Genomic DNA, 20,702 nt, shown 5'->3' with positions numbered 1-20,702 from the left:
TTTAGCAACTGCATATCCACATGGGGAAAGATGAATTTACACCCTTATCTCACATCACAAAAATGAACTCAGAATGGATTTCAACCTGAGTGACAGAGCAAAAACTATGTAACTCTTAGAAAAAAACATGGGGATATATCTTCATTCAACATCTATGCACAAATGATTAAAAAATTGATAAAATGCACTTAATAAAATTAAAATGCTTTGCATATCAAATGACACCATTAAGAAAGTGCATATAAAAATGGGAGATATTTGTAAATCACATCTGATAAAGGCTTTGTGTCTAAATTTATGAAGACCTCTTGCAACTCACATAAATGTACACAATGCAATTTCAAATGGGCAAAATATTTGCATAGACATTTCACCAAGGAAGATATACACATGATTAATAAGCATATGAAAAGATGTTCAACATCATTAGTCAAAAAGGAAATGCAAGTCAAAACCAAAATGAGACACCACTTCACACCCACAACAATGGCTCTAATAAAAAAGACAATAACAAGTATTGGCAAGAATGTGGTGAAACTGACTCATGGGGAGTATAAGAACAAAGAAAAACTGAAGGAACAAAACAGCAGCGGAATCACAGAACCCAAGAATAGACTGGCAGTTACCAAAGGGAAAGGGACTGGGGAGGATGGGTGGGAAGGGAGGGATAAGGCAGGGGGAAGAAAGGGGGCATTACGATTAGCATGTATAGTGTTGTGGGGGGGTACGGGGAGGGCTGTGCAACACAGAAGACAGGTGGTGATTATACAGCATCTTGCTATGCTGATGGAAGTGACTGGTGGGGTGTGTGTAGGGTACTTGGTGAGGGGGGAGCCTGGTGAACATAGTGTTCTTCATGTAATTGTAGATGAATGATACCAAAATTAAAAATAATAATTAAAAAAAAAATGTGGTGAAACTAGAACCTCATACACTGCTGGTAGGAATGTAAAACGGTTCAGCCACCTTAGAAAAAAAGTTTGGTAATTTCTTAAAATGTTAAACATAGAGCTATCTTATGACCAGAAATTCCTCTCCTAGATATCTACCCAAGAGAAATGAACACGTATGTCCATACAAAGACTTGTACAGGAATGCTTATGGTAGTATTATTCATAATAGCCAAAAAACGGAACCAATGCAAATATTTTATCAACTGGTAAATGTATAAACAATTACAGTATATCTATACAATAGAATACTACTTGGTAATGAAAAGGAACTAAGTACTAATATGTGTTACAACAAGGATGAAATTAATGAAAATGTAAAATTGGATGGTGTTGATTACGATTAGCACACATAATGTGGGGAGGGCATGGGGAAGGCAATATAGCACAGAGAAGATAAGTAGTGACTCTATAGCATCTTACTATGCTGATGGACAGTGACTATAATGAGATATGTGGTGGGGACTTGATAATGGGAGGAATCTAGTAACCACAGTGTTGCTCATGTGATTTTATATTAATGATACATAAATAAATAAAAATTGGATGGTGATGATTGTACTTTTTTAATTTATGAAAAATTAATTTAAAAATTAAAGAGTGAATTTTTATGGTATGTAAAGTATACACCAATAAAACTGTTAAAAAAACTAACCACTACTTAACTAGAAATAGAAGGAAACTCATCTAAAGTATACACCAAAACCTACAGCATATTTTTTAACTTTTTAGAAGTTTTCTCTATAAAATTAGGAAGGAGAAGAGAACATGCCTGCTATTACTGCTACCGTTCACCATTGTTTTGGGGTGGAGGGAGGCAGGGTCCTAGTTGGTACGGTAAAATTAATATATAAGGCTTGGAAGGGAAAAAATGAAAAAACATATTCCTAGGTGATATCTGTGATTTGTATCAGGTTGGCAAACTTTCTATAAAGGACTGTGTAATAAATATTTCAGGCTTTGTGTCCTATGTGGTCTCTGAGCAGCCATTGACAATACATGAATGGGTACAGCTGTGTTTCAACAAACTTTCCATAAAAACTGGCAGTAGTTCAGATTTGGCCTATAGGTCAGTTTTCTGACCCCTGATTTATAAAACCTTAGAAATTCTGCTGACAGATTATCAGAATTAGAGCTAACCAAGATTGCCAGATATAAAATCAAATTGTAAAAATCAGTAGTGTTCCTATATATTAATTAAAAAATTTTAAAGTATGTAGTTTTTAGTAATTAAAAATTTTAGTTGGTACCAGGAATAAATTACAACAGGGGATTTATGTAACCTTTATGGAGAAAATTGTAAAATTTCATTTGAGTCATCATAAGACCTAAGTAAAGTCTACTGATGAGAAGACTCTAAAACTACAATAAACAAGTTTAAAAATAAAGGATCTAAACTCATAAAGATGGGGAAATAGGAAACTAATGGTAATAAAATTATAAAATCTGGAAAGCAGGTACATGAGTCGCAACTGACTTAACAACTTATTTAAAAACTTAGTAAGTGCAAGAAAACCAATCCTAAACAGGCAGTGGGGAAAAGTTAGGAACTTAACACAATTTATACAAAATCCTCAAAAGTCATAGGAACTGGCAAATCTGGGTACTCTGCAGAAGGAGTAGCTGAAGGGAGGATTCAAGTGAAAGATATTTAAGGACTCACATCTCCTCTCTTAATCCATACCTCTGAGCAATTGACCTCCCATTTCAGCAGAGATTTCAATTTTTATTCTCACAAGAGAGTAAAACAGAGTATCTTTGTTGAAGGATGCCAGACACAATTGAAGGATTGGTTACTCTAACAAAATCAGGGGACTGAGTGACCATTTGCACATTGAATATTGAATTCAGAGATCCTCAGCCTTTTCCAGTTAATGAACCAAAGGTAACTGACATTAGGGATTCCTCAAAAAATGTCTTTATAGGCCATTTTATATAGAAGGAAGCTCAAGGTCACCCCTGCACTCAGAGTTCCCACTCAGCTTCTTAGTTCTCCATTGTTAATTATGAGCAGAAATCTACAGATAATTAGACATTTGAGAAAAGCTTCTAAAGACCTACACAAATGGAGATAATTTGGAAGAAGACTATATAGGGAGAGGAAAATTTTAAATTTAAGCAAGTCGTCTACTGATTCTCAGAAGATAAGAAAAAACAATGTATGCTTGAAGCATTGAATATTGACTGAAAGATGCTACAGAGAAAAGAAATTGAGGGAACTTTTAAAGTCTTTACACGGGTGACAAGCAACAGGTGTTCATTTTTCTTTAAACTCAACATGTGTTTTATTTATATGTTTTTCTATAGGTAGGATACAGTTCACAATTTTAATAATTAACAAAAAGGCAAAGAGAAAAAACAGGCAAGGAGTAAAAATCCATCAAAAAGACTAGGCAGGTTTGCAGAAGAGCCAAATAGCACTTAAAGAAGTAAAAAATACAACTATGGACATTTAAAATACATAGAACAGTTTAAGTAGCAGAATAGACACAGCTTAAAAAGGTAGATTGGAAGGTAGATATTGAAAAATTACTTTGAATGCAATATATGGAAATGAGGAAGAACACATGAAGGAGCAGTCATGAAAAAAGGGAGTCAGTTGTGAATGGTTCATATATCTATTTGGAGCTCCAAAAAGAACAGAGAAAATAGATGAGAGGCAATATTGGAATAAAGATGAGGGATTTTCTAGAAAATATGAATAACTGAATCTTAAGATTTAGAAAGTAAAATGGATCCCTATCAAGATAAGTGGAAATAAAAATTGGCACATATCAGAGTGAAAACTGCAGTACTCCAAAGACAAAGATAAGCCAAATGCAAGAAAAGATTAAATTATCCAAAGTAGTAATTAGATTGATAGCAGACTTAAAAATAGCAACAGCACTCCAAAGAAGAAATTCAGATGGCCATCAGGCACATGAAAAGATGCTCCACATTGCCAATTATCAGGGAAATGCAAATTAAAACCACAATGAGGTATCACCTCACACCAGTAAGGATGGCAAATATCCAAAAGACTAGGAACAACAAATGCTGGCGAGGATGTGGAGAAAGGGGAACCCTCCTACACTGCTGGTGAGAATAGAAACTAGTTCAACCACTGTGGAAAGCAGTATGGAGGTTCCTCAAAAAATTAAAAATAGAAATACCATTTACCCAGGAATTCTACTCCTAGAAATTTACCTTAAGAATGCAGGATCCCAGTTTCAAAAAGACATATGCACCCCTATGTTTATTGCAGCACTATTTACAATAGCCAGTAAATGGAAGCAACCTAAGTGTCCATCAGTAGATGAATGGATAAAGAAGATGTGGTACATATACACAGAATATTATTCAGTCATAAGAAGAAAACAAATCCTACCATTTGCAACAACATGGATGGAGTAGAGGATATTATACTCAGTGAAATAAGCCAGGTGGAGAAAGATAAGAACTAAATGATTTCACTCATCTGTGGAGCATTAAGAACAAAGCAAAAACTGAAGGAACAAAACAGAGGTAGACTCACAGAACCCAAGAATGGAATAAGTTGCCAAAGGGAAAGGGACTGGGAAGGATGGGTGGGAAGGGAGGGATAAGGGGAATAAGTGGCATTATGGTTAACACACATAACATGGGGGTTAGGCAGTATAGCACAGAGAAGACAAGTAGTGACTCTATAGCATTTTACTATGCTGATGGACAGTGACTGTAATGGGATATGTGGTGGGGACTGTGATTATACATTAATGATACCAAAATAAATTTAAAAAAAGAAACTGCCAAAAAAATAAAAATAGAAACAGCAGAAGCCAGAAGTCAGTGGAATATTATCCTCAAATTTCAGGAAGAAATAATTACCAATCTAAAGTTACAGGCTCAGCTAAACCTATAATAAAAAAAGAGTGTAGTAAAGATTTGCAGAACAATAAAAGGTGAGGGAGTTAACAAAGTCACTTAAAAAAATATACTTCAGAAATAAAAAGAATAATCCAAAGAAGGAAAGTTAAAGACTAAAGGAATGGTGAGCAGAAAGACTGTAAGTCAAAGCATACACTTACTACAGATGCTAATTTGAAGGGCAAAAAATGACTACCTCTGAATCCTTACATTTATGATGACTCAAGGTTTTTGGTTTGATGTCTCCATAGGTGTACAGAAGATGGGTGTCCACATAAGAAGTTCTTTCACACTCGTTTTCTCATGAGAATGAGATTAACACCAGATTGTTCCAAAATGTTGATCTCAACGTCCTCTGGGTATCTCTTGATTTTGCATGATCTTGACTTAACCAAGTCTTTAGAAGTAGGCAGCTATCCCATTTTGAGAGCAAGAAGAACTACATCAAATTCAGGTAAGCTTTTCTTTTTTGCTTAAGAGTTTCCCAAAGAATCTCAGACACCGTGTATGTTTCCTTTCTGAGAATGAGAACAGGAAGGGAAGAAAAGTAAAAGACCTTCTTTATAAATCTCAGCAAGAACTTTTTTCCAAAAAGTGGAATGATCTGTATGTATCTCTGACATAGCATTAGTTTGTCTCAAAAATGAGCTAGGAAGATTGGTTGCTAACTCTAAAAATATTTTCTTTTAGCTCTCTGCTAGCCAGAAAATCTTCCATCAGTACTTCTAAATCATCACTATCTCAAAAATTAGTGATGGCCCAAGGTAGTTGTCAATCTTTTTAAGTCCTAGAACCTGGCAGCTTTTAAGTTATTGTTGGTGAAGAATTTGTCTTCAATCTATATCATATCTTAGACTTCCCAATGTCCAGACATAGTTGGCTGGTGCCATCTTATCTTATGACCCCTAAAAATCGTCTTGCTAAAGCCCTGATTCTTTCTTCCTTTGCTGATCCCATTAGACTTAAGTGAAATTGGGGCTCAGAAAAACTTTGACACCACAGTTGTCTATATTATGTGATAGAGACTGTATTTCATCTACCTTTGGGAATAAGGGCTGATCCAGGAACATACCCACCATTTGTAATATTGTGTTTATGAACAGGAGCCCAGAAAAAAAGAGACTTAAGCATTTGGAACACATACTGCTCATGAATTGCGATTAAAAACCAGCTTCTAAATGTAGGTGGGCAGGGGGGCATGGGAAAGGCAGTATAACAGAGAAAACTAGTAGTGATTCTATAGCATCTTACTATGCTGATGGACAGTGACTGTAATGAGGTATGTGGTGGGGACTTAATGGGGGGAGTCTAGTAACCACAATGTTGCTCATGTAATTGTATATTAATGATACCAAAAAAAAAAATCAGGTTCTAATGGTTGGACTCTTTCTCCTGCCTGCACAGGTCAACTTCTGAAGACCCCTTTGGGAATGTACAGGCCTGCATTTTCCCAATTTCACTGCTAAAAGTAGAAATTGGTTTTAACAATGAACTCAAATGCAAGGGATTTCATAAATATGCGAGTACAATCAGGTTCAGGATTTTTTGTAGGTTAAATGTTAATAAACCAACTTGTTGAGTAATAGTGATTTAGAAGGTCTAGTTGGCATTTTTTGATTCAGAAATCAAGAAGGTTTTCTGTTTATAAGGGTAATTTCTGATACTTACTAATATGAAAGGGAATTAGATTAATAAGAATCCCCACAGAAGTGTTGGCCCCTAGAAAAATGTGATGAAATAGATGTTGCTATTTGGAGTAATACATCAAAAACTCAGTGAATCTGATATTTATTTTATTTTTCCACAGATTTGTATTTCAAACTTAGTACTTCATTTCAAAGATAATAGTCACATAATTTCAAGAGTGATAATACAAGTTTTTGGTATGCTTTAAGAAGGATCTGTTCATATTCTCAGTAATGGGCCTGATGTTTGGGTCTGATTCTACCATTAAACAACATTAAATCACTATAGAGATAATAAGCCAGAGGTGCTCCTTTGTTGATTTGGTTTTACATTTGTATTTCACTTAAGCAAGTCACATAAAAGGTATACAAGGTTTTAGAAAGGGACTAGGGCTTAGAACCCTTCCAAGAGCTGCAATGCCAATTTAATTGGACATGTTCTTGCTGTGTTTCAGATGGATTTTCACAGTATATATGATTCAAGTAATTGATTGAAAAATTTAGAGACACTACCAGAGTTTTGCCAGATTTATTGTCAGAATTTTTTGTATTTTCAAGATATGACCACTTCATCAAGTTCATCTGGTCCTAGAGTTTCTGGTTCACCTTGTCATCATAGTGATTCCAATTCATCTGAGAAGCACATGTCACGAGCTTCACAGAGAGAAGGTAGGTTAAAAGTTGGATTTTATAATCTTGGAACAACAGATTCTACAAAATAGCTTTCTTTGGTTTAGTTTTAATCTGTACAAATAAAAACCAATAGAGGTTAAGCTGTTCCTTGCCCCTTGGCCTTCATTTTCAAAAAGCTAACCAGTCTCTAGAGTTGAGTATCTTGGGCTTAATCTTTGTTGGAATTTATTGAGTTTTGATTTTATTTCCTGGACTTAGTTTGGTCTAGTGTGGAGAAGTAGTAGTTGGGGAATACAGATTTCAATCAAGGTTGTTAATGAAATGAGATTATGTATATGACAGTAATTTCACAGGTGATGAGTTTATCACATGCTTATGAAAGTTGCCTGGTTCCAGGCTGGTTGGCTGTTTGCTCTGCCATTTCCTTATTTCAGTGATGCTTGACAGCCTCAGAGGGTTTTGGGATAAAGTGAGCTGCAGTCTGGCCTCATTCTGCTTCTGTCAGGTTTTCCCTAGCCACTCTGGCAAAACTAGCTACTTAGCCTATTCCTTCCACCTCCTCACTGGAATGCTTTCTACCAATGCAGATTTCACCTACCATCCTCTCCATACCAATCCACATCTGAGCTCTTGCAGCACTTTTTGTTTGCCCTCCTCTTTGTGATAGTCAGATACGGTTTTTTGTAATTTTGGGTCACCTTTTGTAGATAAGCATATCTCCTACCTAGATATTTAGGGGAGGTTCTATACATCAGACTTCTAATTTGTGTTTTCCCTGAGTGGCCTCATCTGGTAAATGCTTGATAAATGCGTATGTGATTATTTTGCAAGAAGGTTTGAGAGCCCTTCCTAACCTAACCTGTAGCCTGTCTACTTTTCTCTGGATATTGAAGATTGTGCTATTTCACTTTAAGTTTAAATGTAGAGTTTTAAACCTTAAGCGATTTTAAAGATTTATGCCAATATGTGTAACATTTCTCCTTTGATTTGTAGCAGAAAACTTAATTTGCAGATTCTAACTGTTCTTCTCCTTCTATTTTTGGCCATGGGAAACATGCCAAGGCTCTTAGTAATCACTGAAAAAAATCTTTATGAACTAAACCATCCATGAGAAAAAAAACTTAAGAAGAACAGTTGACATGTTTGCTTATTGCAGTGGTAAACCTAAAAACAAAACTGTACAGCAATTTCATGCTATAGAGAATTGGGAATGGGAGGAGGGATGGTGAATGGGGAGCCTGGGCAGAGAAAGGAAGAAAATCAGGGAGTGGAAAAAGAATGGAAGGTGGGGTTTATAGGTAACATTGCTCTAAATGTTGGAAATACTGGGTTTTCAGGTGTCAGAATGTTAGCACCATACTGTGCATATGTGTATAGAGTTGAGGCTTTCCAACTCATTTCAGGATTAGAATTCTTTTTTTAACATGAAATCTGCTGTGGATTCTTAAGGATGTAGCACAAATAAAAGAGTAACTCCAGTTCAGGTGAAATTAGGAAGGTCCTTGACCCTCTTGTCTTCCCCACCCCATGTCCACCCTGGCTCCTGGTGGTTCCCCAATTTTGCTAGTTCTTGAAGAACCAGCTTAAAAACCACAACTATGTATATAGAATAGGAATGGGTTTCTTTCCCAATTTTGTTACAGATTTTAAAATTAATTATTTGAATTGGAGTGTTTTTCTGTAAAATTGTTATTAAGTTTGGTCACATATGAAGTGATTATTAAGGTATAGTTTGGTTGTAACAATGTAATTTGAAGCCTCACAGATTTAAGTCAGTGCTGTAGCAACCTAAAGAGAATCATTTAAAGGAATATAGCATTTCTGCACTATTGACAATAGCCAAGATATGGAAGCAGCCTGAGTGTCCATCAGTAGATGAATGGATAAAAAAGATGTGGTAGATACACACAATGGAATATTATTCAGCAATAGAAAAGAAATCCTGCCATTTGCAACAACATGGATGTATCTAGAGGGCATTATACTCAAATAAACCACGCAGGAAAGACAAATACCTAATGATTTTACTTATTTGTGGAGTACAAAAACAAAGCAAAATAGATGGGGAAAAAAAGATGGCGGTGTGAGAAGTGAGGCAGAAACCTCCTTCCAAAAAACCACATATAACACAAAAATACAGCAAATACTACTAATCCTTAAAGAGTTACTGGAAAGAAGACTGGAGCAGATGATGGCCTACATCTGGGGAAAAGAGAAGACCTCATGGAAAAGGGTGAAGTACCAAAGCCGTGATCCGGCAGAACCCAAACTCTTCCTCCTTCCCAGCTCACCGGTGGGAGGAAGAGAAACACAGTGGGGAGGGAGTATAAGCCTGGGACTGCTGAATGCCCAGCCTTGGAGATCTGATCCAGGAGCACAATCCCACATTACCTGGTGCTCTGGAGATAAGTGGGGTTGGAAGGCAAAGACAGGCAGAATACTTGGAGAAACTTGAGATTCCAGCTGCTTGTGGAGAACAGGTACCCACAACCCACTGCTCCAGGACAAAGGCAGGCACTTTGAAAGACTTCCCAGTAGTGAGAGGGCTGCTAAAGGGGCAAGGATTACACAGAGCTTGCTCAAGAGAAAGGATAGGTGGACAAAATCGCCCCAGCACATGCGGCCTGGCAGTTTGGGAACTTTCAAGAGCTTCAGGCACTCCATCCATATGGCTGGCAATGCAGCGCTGAGGCCACCCATGGTGATACATAGCCTGCCACTCCATCTTCCCAGGGAGCACTGGTTCACAGACCTGCCATCCCTGCCATCATGCCAGGCTAGCTGAAGGGCAGCTCTGCCTACAGAAGCTACAGGGGTGTAATGCAGAGGCTCCTCCCTGCATGCTCAGCCCACTGACCTTGGCAATGGAGGAAGGCACTGTGGCCAGAAATCAGGAAGACCTCTTTCCTCCTGGTAGGCACTGGGGCCAATCACCTGTGACTTCTGCCATTGCTTCAAGTGCTGGGCAGCTCCAGAGAATGATCTTCTGGGCACTAGAGGGTGCCGCCTACTTAAAGTTATTATTCCATGGTAATCATTAGAAATATGAAATGGCAAAGGATCTGGTACAAACCAAAACCCCTCAAACACCAGAAGGAGGGCTAAGTGAAACTGAACTCACCAATTTTGATAAAGATTTCAAAATACAAATCATAAACATGTTCACAGAGCTACAGGAAAATATTCAGGATCTCAGGGAGGACTTCAACAAAGATAAAAACGGAAAAAATTCAATATCTGAAATGAAACATACAATGGAGGGATTTCAAAGCAGATTAAATGAAGTAGAGGAGATGGTAAATGAAATAGAAATTAAGCAACAGGAAAATGAAGCTGAGGCACAGAGAGAAAAAAAGGATCTCAAGGACTGAAAGAATAGTAAGAGAACTGTGTGACCAATCCAGACAGAACAATATTCGCATTATAGGGGTACCAGAAGAAGAAGAGAGAGAAAAAGGGATAGAAACTCTCATTTGAGGAAATAATTGCAGAAAACTTCACCAATCTGGGGAAGGATAGAGTCTCTCAGGCCATGAAAGTCCACAGATCTACCAACATAAGGGACCCAAGAACACCAAGACATATAATTAAAATGGCAAGGATCAAGGACAAGGACAGAGTATTAAAAGCAGCCAGAGAGAGAAAAAAGATCACATACAAAGGAAAACCCATCAGGCTGTCGTCAGACTTCTCAGCAGAAACCTTACAGACCAGAAGGGAGTGGCATGATGTATTTAGTGCAGTGAAACAGAAGGGCCTAAAACCAAGAATACTCTAGCTGGCAAGATTATCATTTAAATTTGAAGCAGGGATTAAACAATTTCCAGATAAGGAAGAGTTGATGGAATTTACTTCCCACAAACCATCTCTACAGTGTATTTTGGAGGCACTGTCATAGATGGAAGTGCTCCTAAGGCTAAATAGCTGTCACCAGAGGTAATAAAACCACAGTAAAGAAAGTAGAACAGTTAATTACTAAGCAAATGTAAAATTAAATCAACTACCCCAAAAGTCAGTCAAGGGATACACAAAGAGTACAGACTATGACATCTAATATATAAAGAGTGGAGGAGGAAGAAAAAGAAGGGAGGAAAAAAAATCCTTAGATTGTGTTTGAATTAGCTTAATAAATGAGTTAAGTTAGACTGTTAGATAGTAAAGAAGCTGCCCTTGAACCTTTGGTAACCTCGAATGTAAAGCCTGCAATGGCAATAAGTACATATCTATAATCACCCTAAATGTAAATGGACTGAATGCACCAATCAAAAGCCATAGAGTTATAAAATGGATTAAAAAACCAGATCCATCTATATTCTGCCTACAAGCGATTCACTTTAAACCCAAAGGCATACACTTACTAAAAGTGAGGGGACGGAAAAGATATTTCATGCAAATAATAGGGAGAAAAAAGCAGGAGTTGCAGTATTAAATCGGACAAAACAGACTTCAAAACAAAGAAAGCAACAAGAGACAAAGAAGGACAGTACATAATGATAAAGGGGTCAATCCAGCAAGAGGATATACCCATTATAAATACCTATGCACCCAGCATAGGAGCAACTACATATGTGAAACAAATACTAACAGAATTAAAGGGGAAAGAGAATGCAATGCATTCATTTTAGGAGACTTCAACACACCACGCACCTCAAAGGACAGATCAACCAGACAGAAAAAAGTAGGGAGACAGAGGCACTGAACAATACATAGAACAGATGGATCTAAAAGACATCTACAGAACACTCTCCCCAAAAGCAGCAGGATACACATTCTTCTTAAGTGCACATGGAACATTTTCCAAAATAGATCACATACTAGACCACAAAAAGAGCCTCAGTAAATTCAGAAGAATTGAAATTGTACAAACCAGCTTCTCAGACAACAAAAGTATGAACCTAGAAATAAATTATGCAAAGAAACAAAAAAGCCCACAAACACATGGTGGCTTAACAACAGCTCCTAAATACTCAATGGATCAGTGGCCACATAAAAACAAAGATCAAGCAATAGATGGAGACAAATGAAAACAGGAACTAATGAAAACCCAAAATTTGTGGGACACAGGGAAGGCCATTCTAAGAAGAAAGTAATTGCAATACAAGCTTACATCAGAACAGAACAATCCGAAGTGAACAGTCTAAACTCAATTAATGAAAATAGAAAGAAAACAAATGAGGCCCAAAGTCAGTAGAAGGAGGGACAAAATAAAGTGCAGAGCAGAAATAAATAAAAAGGAGAAGAGTAAAACAATAGAATCAATGAAAGCAGGAGCTGGTTCTTTGAGAAAATAAAGTAGATAAACGCCTAGCCAAACTTAACAAGAAGAAGAGAGAGTGTACACACATAAACAGAATCAGAAACGAGAAAGGAAAAATCACTATGAACACCACAGAAATACAAAAAATTAACATAGAATACTATGAAAAATTATTTGCTAACAAATTGGATAACCTAGAAGAAATGGAAAACTTTCTAGAAAAATACAACCTTCTAAGACTGACCCAGGAAGAAACAGAAAATCTAAACAGACCAATTACCAGCAATGAAATTGAAGTGGTAATAAAAAAACTCCCTAATCCGGGCGATGCTGCAGTTGTGGCTGTGTCCATCCCACCGTTTCCTGGACTTGCCACTGGAATGAGGAGGGAGATGTCTAGGCTGGCATGTGCATACAGTGAGACAACGAATTTGAGTGGACCTGTACTGTTGGAACTCAACCAGGAGTTGGGAGGGGTGCAAGTTGTAGCGCTCCAAAATCTTACGACTATAGACTATCTACGGTTAAAAGAACATATGGGATGTGAACAGATCCCAGAAATGGGTTGCTTTAATTTGTCTGATTTCTCTCAGACTGTTCAAGTACAGTTGGACAATATCCATCTTATCATAGACAAATTTTCACAAATGCCTATGGTGCCTAACTGGTTTTCTTGGCTTCACTGGAGATGGATGGTAATTAAAGATTTGCTTAGTTTATGTCACCATATTCCTATTATGTTAATATGTGCGCACAAGTTAGTTAGTAGTTTAAAACCTATACATGCTTAAGGTACTCTACAAGAAGATATGTCAAAGAAATAATCAATCTTCCCATGTTTTCTTCCATATGCTACCTCTATAACTTTTCTTCTTCCTTCCTAATTACAACCCTTAAATAGAATCCGTGCCTCATATCGAATTTACCAAGCATCATAATTCCTCCAGGTGGTAAAGATACCTCGAGACAAGTGCTGGGCATAGAAGCCACACGGCATAAATCTGCAAAGAAGTAAAAAGCTAACCTTTTCAAACAATATGGCTTCTCTCTCACTTACCAACTTTACATTTCCCTGTATGGCCCCGGAAGATGACTGGTTAGCGAGAGACGGGTAAGATTCCTCAAGGGAGGAACAACCTAAGACAGGCACAGTTGTAGGGGGGCCATCAGGTGAGAAATCGGGGAACAACAGTGGTGAAGCTTAGAACCTCACCCCCCCTATTTTGAGAGAAAGCTTCTGCATCCGTGGATGTTTTATTGCCCTTGTCTAGCTCGGATTAGCACATAGTCTACAGGCACACACATGATCATCTACAATTGCTCTCTTACAACACTAAACTATGTTTTCTACCTTTATCTTGCATCTACCTACCACTTCAGCATTTTATTAAAAATAAAAATAATAATAATAATAAAGGGAGAAATGTGGTATCCACATATAAATCAAGTATAAAAATCAAACGAATATTCATATTTGACCTGATTGTTTATAGTTCATAATGCGTGATCAAAACCGAAAGTTTCTGTGATGAATGCCCTTGTACTGTTCACCATGTAAGAACTTATTCACTATGTAAGAATTCGTTCACCATGTAAGAACTTGTTCATTATGCTTCAGAAGATTGGAGACTGACGAGAATTAGGCTTGAGATGGATTAATGATTGTGCATTGAGCATTGACCCCCCTATACAGAATTTTATTGTTGTTAACAACCATTTGATCAATAAATATGAGAGATGCCCTCTCAAAAAATAAAAATAAAAAAACTCCCTAAGAACAAAACCCCTGGACCAGATGGCTTCACCACTGAATTTTATCAAACATTTGAAGAAGACCTAATACCCATCCTCCTTAAAGTTTTCCAAAAAGTAGAAGAGGAGGGAATACTCCCAAACTCATTCTATGAGGTCAACATCACTCTAATACCAAAACCAGGCAAAGACACCATGAAAAAAGAAAATTATAGACTAATTTCCCTCATGAACATAGATAAAAAATACTCAAAATATTAGCAAACTGAATTCAAAAAGAGATCAAAAAGATGAGTCATGATCAAGTGGGATTTATTCCAGGGATGCAAGGATGGTACAATATTTGAAAATCCACCAATGTCATACACCACATCTACAAAAAGTTCAAAAGACACTTGATCATCTCACTAGATACAAAAAAGATATGACAAAATTCAATATTCATTCATTATATAAACTCTCAACAAAATAAGTATAGAGGGCAAGTACCTCAACATAATAAAGGCTATAAATGACAAACCCACAGCCAACTTCCTACTTAACAGTGAAAAGATGAAAGCTTTTCCTCTAAGATTAGGATGCCCAGTCTCCCCATTTTTATTCAACGTAGTTCTGGAGGTCCTAGCCACGGCAATCAGATGACACAAAGAAATAAAAGGCACCCAGATCAGTAAGGAAGAAGTTAAACTGTCTGTGTTTGCAGATGACATGATATTGTACATAAAAAAAAAAACCTAAAGAATCCACCCCAAAACTACTAGAGCTAATAACTGAATTCAGCAATGTTGCAGGATACAAAAGTAATACACAGAAATCTGTTGCATTCCTATGTACTAATGATAAACTAGAAGAAGGAGAAATCAGGAAAAGAATTTCATTTACAATTGCACCAAAAAGAATAAAATATCTAGGAATAAACCTAACCAAGGAGGTGAAAGACCTATATCCTGAAAACTACAAGACACTCATGAGAGAAATTAAAGAAGACACCAAGAAATGGAAATACATTCTGTACTCATGGATAGGAAAGAATTAATATTGTCAAAATAGCCATCCTGCCTAAAGCAATCTACAGATTCAATGCAATCCCTATCAAAATACCAATGGCATTCTTTAATGAACTAGAACAAATAGTTCTAAAATTCATATGGAATCACAAAAGACCCTGAATAGCCAAGGCAATCCTGAGAAGGAAGAATAAAACTGGAGGAACTATGCTCCCCAACTTCAAGCTCTACTACAAAGCCATAGTAATCAAGGCAATTTGATACTGGCACAAGAACAGACCCATAGATCAATGGAAGAGAATAGATAGCCCAGATATAAACCCAAGCATATATGATCAATTAATATATGATAAAGGAGCCATGGATATACAAATGGGGAAATGACAGCCTCTTCAACAACTGGTGTTGGCAAAACTGGACAGCTACATGTAAGATAATCAAACTGGATTACTGTCTAACTCCATACACAAAAGTAAACTCAAAATGGATCAAAGACCTGAATGTAAGTCATGAAACCATAAAATTCTTAGAAGAAAACTTAGGCAAAACTCACTTGAATATAAACATGAGCAACTTTTCCTGAACACATCTCCTCAGGAAGGAAAACAAAAGCAAAAATGAACAGATGGGACTACATCAAACTAAAAAGCTTCTGTACAGCAAAGGACACCATCAGTAGAATAAAAAGGCATCCTACAGTATGAGAGAACATATTTGTAAATGACATATCCAATAAGGGGTTAACGTCCCACATATATAAAGAACTCACATGCTTCAACACACAAAAAGCAAATAACCTGATTAAAAAATGGGCGGAGGATCTGAACAGACACTTCTCCAACAAAGAAATTCAGATGGCCAACAGGCATATGAGAAGATGTTCCACATCACTAATTATCAGGTAAATGCAAACTAAAACCCCAGTGAGATATCACTTCATACCTGTTAGGATGGCCAACATCCAAAAGACAAGGAGCAGCAAATGCTGTTGAGGCTGTGGAGAAAAGTGAATGCTCCTACACTGTTGGTGGGAATGTAAATTAGTTCAGCCATTGTGGAAAGCAATATGGAGGTTCCTGAAAAAACTAAAAATAGAAATACCATTGGACCCAGTCAGTCCACTCCTAGGAATTTACCTGAAGAAAACAAGATCCCTGATTCAAAAAGACATAAGCACCCCTCTGCTTATCGCAGCACTGCTTACAATAGCCAAGATATGGAAGTAACCTAAGTGTCCATCAGTAGATGAATGAGATAAAGAAGATGTGGTACATATACACAGTCGAATATTATTCAGCCATAAGAAAACAAATCCTACCATTTGGAGCAACATGGATGTGTCTAAAGGGTATTATACCCAGTGAAATAAGCCCGGCAGAGAAAGACAAGTACCAAATGATTTCACTCATTTGTGGAGTATAACAACAAAGCAAAACTGAAGGAACAGAACAGCAGCAGACTCAGAGACTCCAAGAAGAGACTAGGGGATATCAAAGGGAAAGGGGTGGGGAAGGAGGGAGAAGGGGACTAAGGGGCATTGTGATTAACCCATATAATGTAGGGGGGTCACAGAGAAGGCAGTATAGCACAGAGAAGACAAGTAGTAACTGTAGCATCTCACTAGGCTGGTGGACAGTGATTGCAGTGGAGTGTGTAGGAGTGACTTGATAATATGGGTGAAGATAGTAAGCACAATGTTGCTCAATTGAATCCTTTTTAAGATTGCATATCAGTGACACCTCAATAAAAACAAATACAAAGCAAAAGAGAAGGAAAAAAATAGCAGTAGACTCATAGACACCTAGAAGGGACTAGTGGTTATCATAGGAGGGGGGGTTGGGGAGGGTGGAGGGAGAAGGGGATTAAGGGGCACAATAACTCTCAATCACAATATGCGTTGGGCACAGGAACAGTAGTACAGCATGGAGAAGACAGTTAAAGCCTCTGCAACATCTTACTATGTAGATGGACAGTGACTGCAATAAGGAGGGTGAGGACTTGATAGTATGGGTGAATACTGAACCACTGTGTTGTGTATTTGAAACCATCATAATTTTGTATATCAATGACACTTTAATTTTTAAAAATCAGTAGCATTTCTATTGAGAAACAATTCACAAAAGGTCATCATGATGGAGCTCATTATCTTCAAAGCAGCTCCTTTCACAGGCAGAGAAATGTTGAGGTATTTCTGCTGATACCAAATTTCTAAGCTACTTCCTTACAATGTCTATGAAAGTGGTTCTCCATGTACCTGAGGGATATGTCAGTACTCCCATCAGAGACAGTGCCTTCCTGTAGCATTCACTATCACTGGGGACGAGATAGAAGGAAATGAGAGGCCATAGCAGAGTACCAGAATATATATGATTGGCAGTATCGCCCACCCCTTGTTTTGACCTGCCTCTGTGTGAGGTGCCCTTCCTCACCTCCAAAATTGTAGGTCTGTTTGTCATTTGTAGTACTGGAATTGGGGGCCCTAAGTCCTGCTGCACAATAGCCTTTTATTTATGTGAAGGGAGTCTTCATGGCTTCCAAGTATTTCCTTCTGTGGAGTAGAGAGCACAGGTCCTCTGGGGTGTCAGTTGAGATGAAAATTGTTTCCTTTTATTTTTCCAGATTCCTTTCATGCCCTAACTTTTGCCACATAACTTTGCTTCTGAGATCAAATCAAAAGGACCCCTAGTCAACATTAATGCCTTAGCCTTAGGTCATTGGTGATTCCTGCTGCAGTACCTTGCATTTTTTAGCTTTAGTCATATAGTTCCTCATCCCCTCACCTGCATATATTGAGGGGCACCATGTTTTGTTTTGTTTTTAACTGAAGTATCATTGATATACAATCTTATATTGGTTTCAGGTATATAACATAGTGGTTCAACAGTTACCCATATTTAAATCCTTACCCCCACTAGCGTAGTTACTGTCTGTCAACATAGGAAGATGTTACAGATTCATTGGCTATATTCTCCATGCTGCACTGCTATCCCTGTGACCAACTTACATTATGATTGAATTTTTGTGGCACTGCGTTGTTTTTTTTTTTTTCCCCACATGTGGTAGCATACGGGGCAGGTGAAGGACTGGCAAGAAATCAAAGCTTTGATGAGCGCTTTAATCCTTTGATAATACAATCCCACATCCTAATTTTCTTGTATCTCAGGAGTTTCACCACGAAATAGTCTTGAAGTCTTAACCCCTGAAGTTCCTGGTGAGAGAGACCGTGGAAACTGCATAACATCCTTACAGCTGCACCCAAAAGGCTGGGCCACTCTTCTGCGATGCTCCAGTAACACTGATGATCAGGAGGTACAGGCAGCAGCTGTCCGCCTGTGACAGGGCTGATCAAATGAGGGCCATTGCCGTGTGTGCTCCTGGCACCTTTATCCCTGGGAAGCCCTCTTCCTCCTCTGTGACCTCAGTGTGGCAGGCCGGAGAGGACTTTAAAGTATCACCAGCTCAGCTTATTCTCATCTTCTTAATTCTTGCCTCCTTCATCTATTATAAAAAACCCATGCATAGTAAACATAGAACTGATATGTTTCAGCCAAGCTGGCTAAATGTGAAGTTTCACTAAGCCAACTGAATATGATAATTTTCTCTTTTTAAAAACCAGGGGAATATTTAGGAAAGGAAGGGACTAAACTGATGATGAGCAGAAAATGCCTCATAGGATTTTAGGATTCTCACCACTCTGGAAGGCCGGAGTCTCAATATTTCTAGATGCCACACTGAAAGGAGAGAAGAGCCTCTGAAATATGTCAGAGGAGAGGTATTCTAGGGCTTGGATGTCTTAACCTTAGAATTTTTTAAATATCAAGATTGTTGTTACTCTTGGAAAAAGGAATTATTACTATAGAAGTCACAGCAACCTCAGGGAATAAAAGGCATTGGTGCACATAGTAGAGAATAACCTTAGTTTATAAAGATAAGAAGGTATGGGCCCTACGCATTAGTTTGGAGGGGTAGCATTCATCTGAATGATTTCTTGCACTTCTTCTGTGGCTTTAGCGTTCTGTTGAGCATTTTTTTAAAAGGCATATCTGTAGCATTTTCTGGGGCTGTGTAACTTTGGTTTGTCTTTCTCTCCCACCTAGTGGACATGTGTCTATGAATTCCAGGAGGGAGCGCCTGTGCGACCTGTCTCACCTCGCTGTTCTCTACGACTGACTCATTACATTGAAGAAGCCAACGTAGGCAGGGGTTATATCAAAGAACTTTGCTTCAGCCCTGATGGGCGAATGATTTCTTCCCCACATGGCTACGGGATTCGCTTGTTGGGATTTGACAAACAGTGCAGTGAACTGATTGACTGTTTGCCCAAAGAAGCCAACCCCTTGCGGGTGACCCGTTCCCTGTACTCTCATAAAGACGTGGTACTGACGACAAAGTTCTCTCCAACGCATTGTCAGATTGCCTCAGGGTGCCTCAGCGGGCGGGTTTCTTTGTACCAGCCGAAGTTTTAGGCACAACGTACATCAAGTAAGGACTGCTTCTGCTGTTTGACTTATAAATTACTTCAATTTAGGTGAAGTATTTTATTTTTAGAAGATCTTAAAAGTTTGGGCCAAGATCCTGGTTCTTACAGGTCCGTGAACACCCCTGACCCCAGGACTCGGGCGTCCAGCGCCCCAGGGGCCCGCAGGTGGCCTCCGCAGCGGCCCCTTGTGCAGCACGCCTCAGCTCCTGCTCACCTGGGCGCCGAGCGACGGCTCTTCTGGTGATTGTGCATGGTAGCTCTCGCCAAGGTTCTTCTGTTTTTGTTTTTGGTGTGAATTTTGTGGACATTTGGCAGGAGTTTTGGTTGGGTTAGGAGAAACCTGTGATACTAGTATTGAATAAAACCCAGAAGTTTGATGTTGGCATACTGATTGTTGGAAAAGAAATTTCATCGCATCAGTATACCTGGCCTTTTAAAGTTGCTGTTACGTTTCTCTATAACGAGCACAGATAATGAATGGCATTTTTCTCATAAATGTTAAGTCTTGTAACAAAATGTCTTTTAAATTTCCTGTTAAAATTACACGTATTTTTTCATCATGAGGGAATTTGTTGTTAAATTTAAAGAAAATATTACCACCTCTCTTTGTAATTTATTTATATGGATTTAAAAATCTCTAGCATGTGTCTTACTTGGTGTTTTGTTCCTGTGAACAGCTTTAAGAAGGAAAAGAGACAGATGGGGCTTTGGTCATTTCTACTGTATAGAAGAGGTTTGAACTATTAGATAAGTCCACTCTCTGGCCACAGAGTGAGAACAGTGTGGCTTAGACTTTGTTTTCTCAGCCAGATAAAGGGTGAATCAAGAGTAGAGAGGTTGTTTTTACTTGTCTTTCTTCCTCGAGCCCGGTGGCACAAGCTGCAGTCTCTCACTGTTAGGGGAGCTTGCAGCCCTCTTCAAGAACTGCCAGACAGAACTTTTGTTGTGTTTTATTAGTACACGGCAAGTAAAAAGCATTAAGCAGGGGTCAAGCACAAGGCTGACTGCTGAAGCAAGCAGTCTTCTAGTCTCCTGCACTTTGAACGGTATTGT

At 38.2% G+C, this 20,702-nt stretch overlaps 1 protein-coding gene across 1 annotated transcript in view; it reads left to right on the top strand.

Moving 5' to 3' along the window:
- DCAF10 (DDB1 and CUL4 associated factor 10) overlaps positions 1-20,240 on the top strand; it is a 75,741-nt gene extending 55,501 nt beyond the window's left edge. The window contains exons 4-7 of the mRNA XM_036996595.2: positions 5,087-5,289; positions 7,079-7,189; positions 18,333-18,478; positions 19,267-20,240. Coding sequence (XP_036852490.2) covers positions 5,087-5,289; positions 7,079-7,189; positions 18,333-18,478; positions 19,267-19,635 — 829 coding nt within the window. The 3' untranslated portion in view covers positions 19,636-20,240. The remainder of the gene's footprint in view (positions 1-5,086; positions 5,290-7,078; positions 7,190-18,332; positions 18,479-19,266) is intronic.
- Positions 20,241-20,702: the final 462 nt, after the last annotated feature.

This window comes from Manis javanica, chromosome 2 (assembly GCF_040802235.1).
Source record: "Manis javanica isolate MJ-LG chromosome 2, MJ_LKY, whole genome shotgun sequence".
NCBI classification, from domain to species: Eukaryota; Metazoa; Chordata; class Mammalia; order Pholidota; family Manidae; genus Manis; species Manis javanica.
Note: the sequence above shows the minus strand (reverse complement) of the source record. Positions and strands in the feature narration are given on the sequence as shown.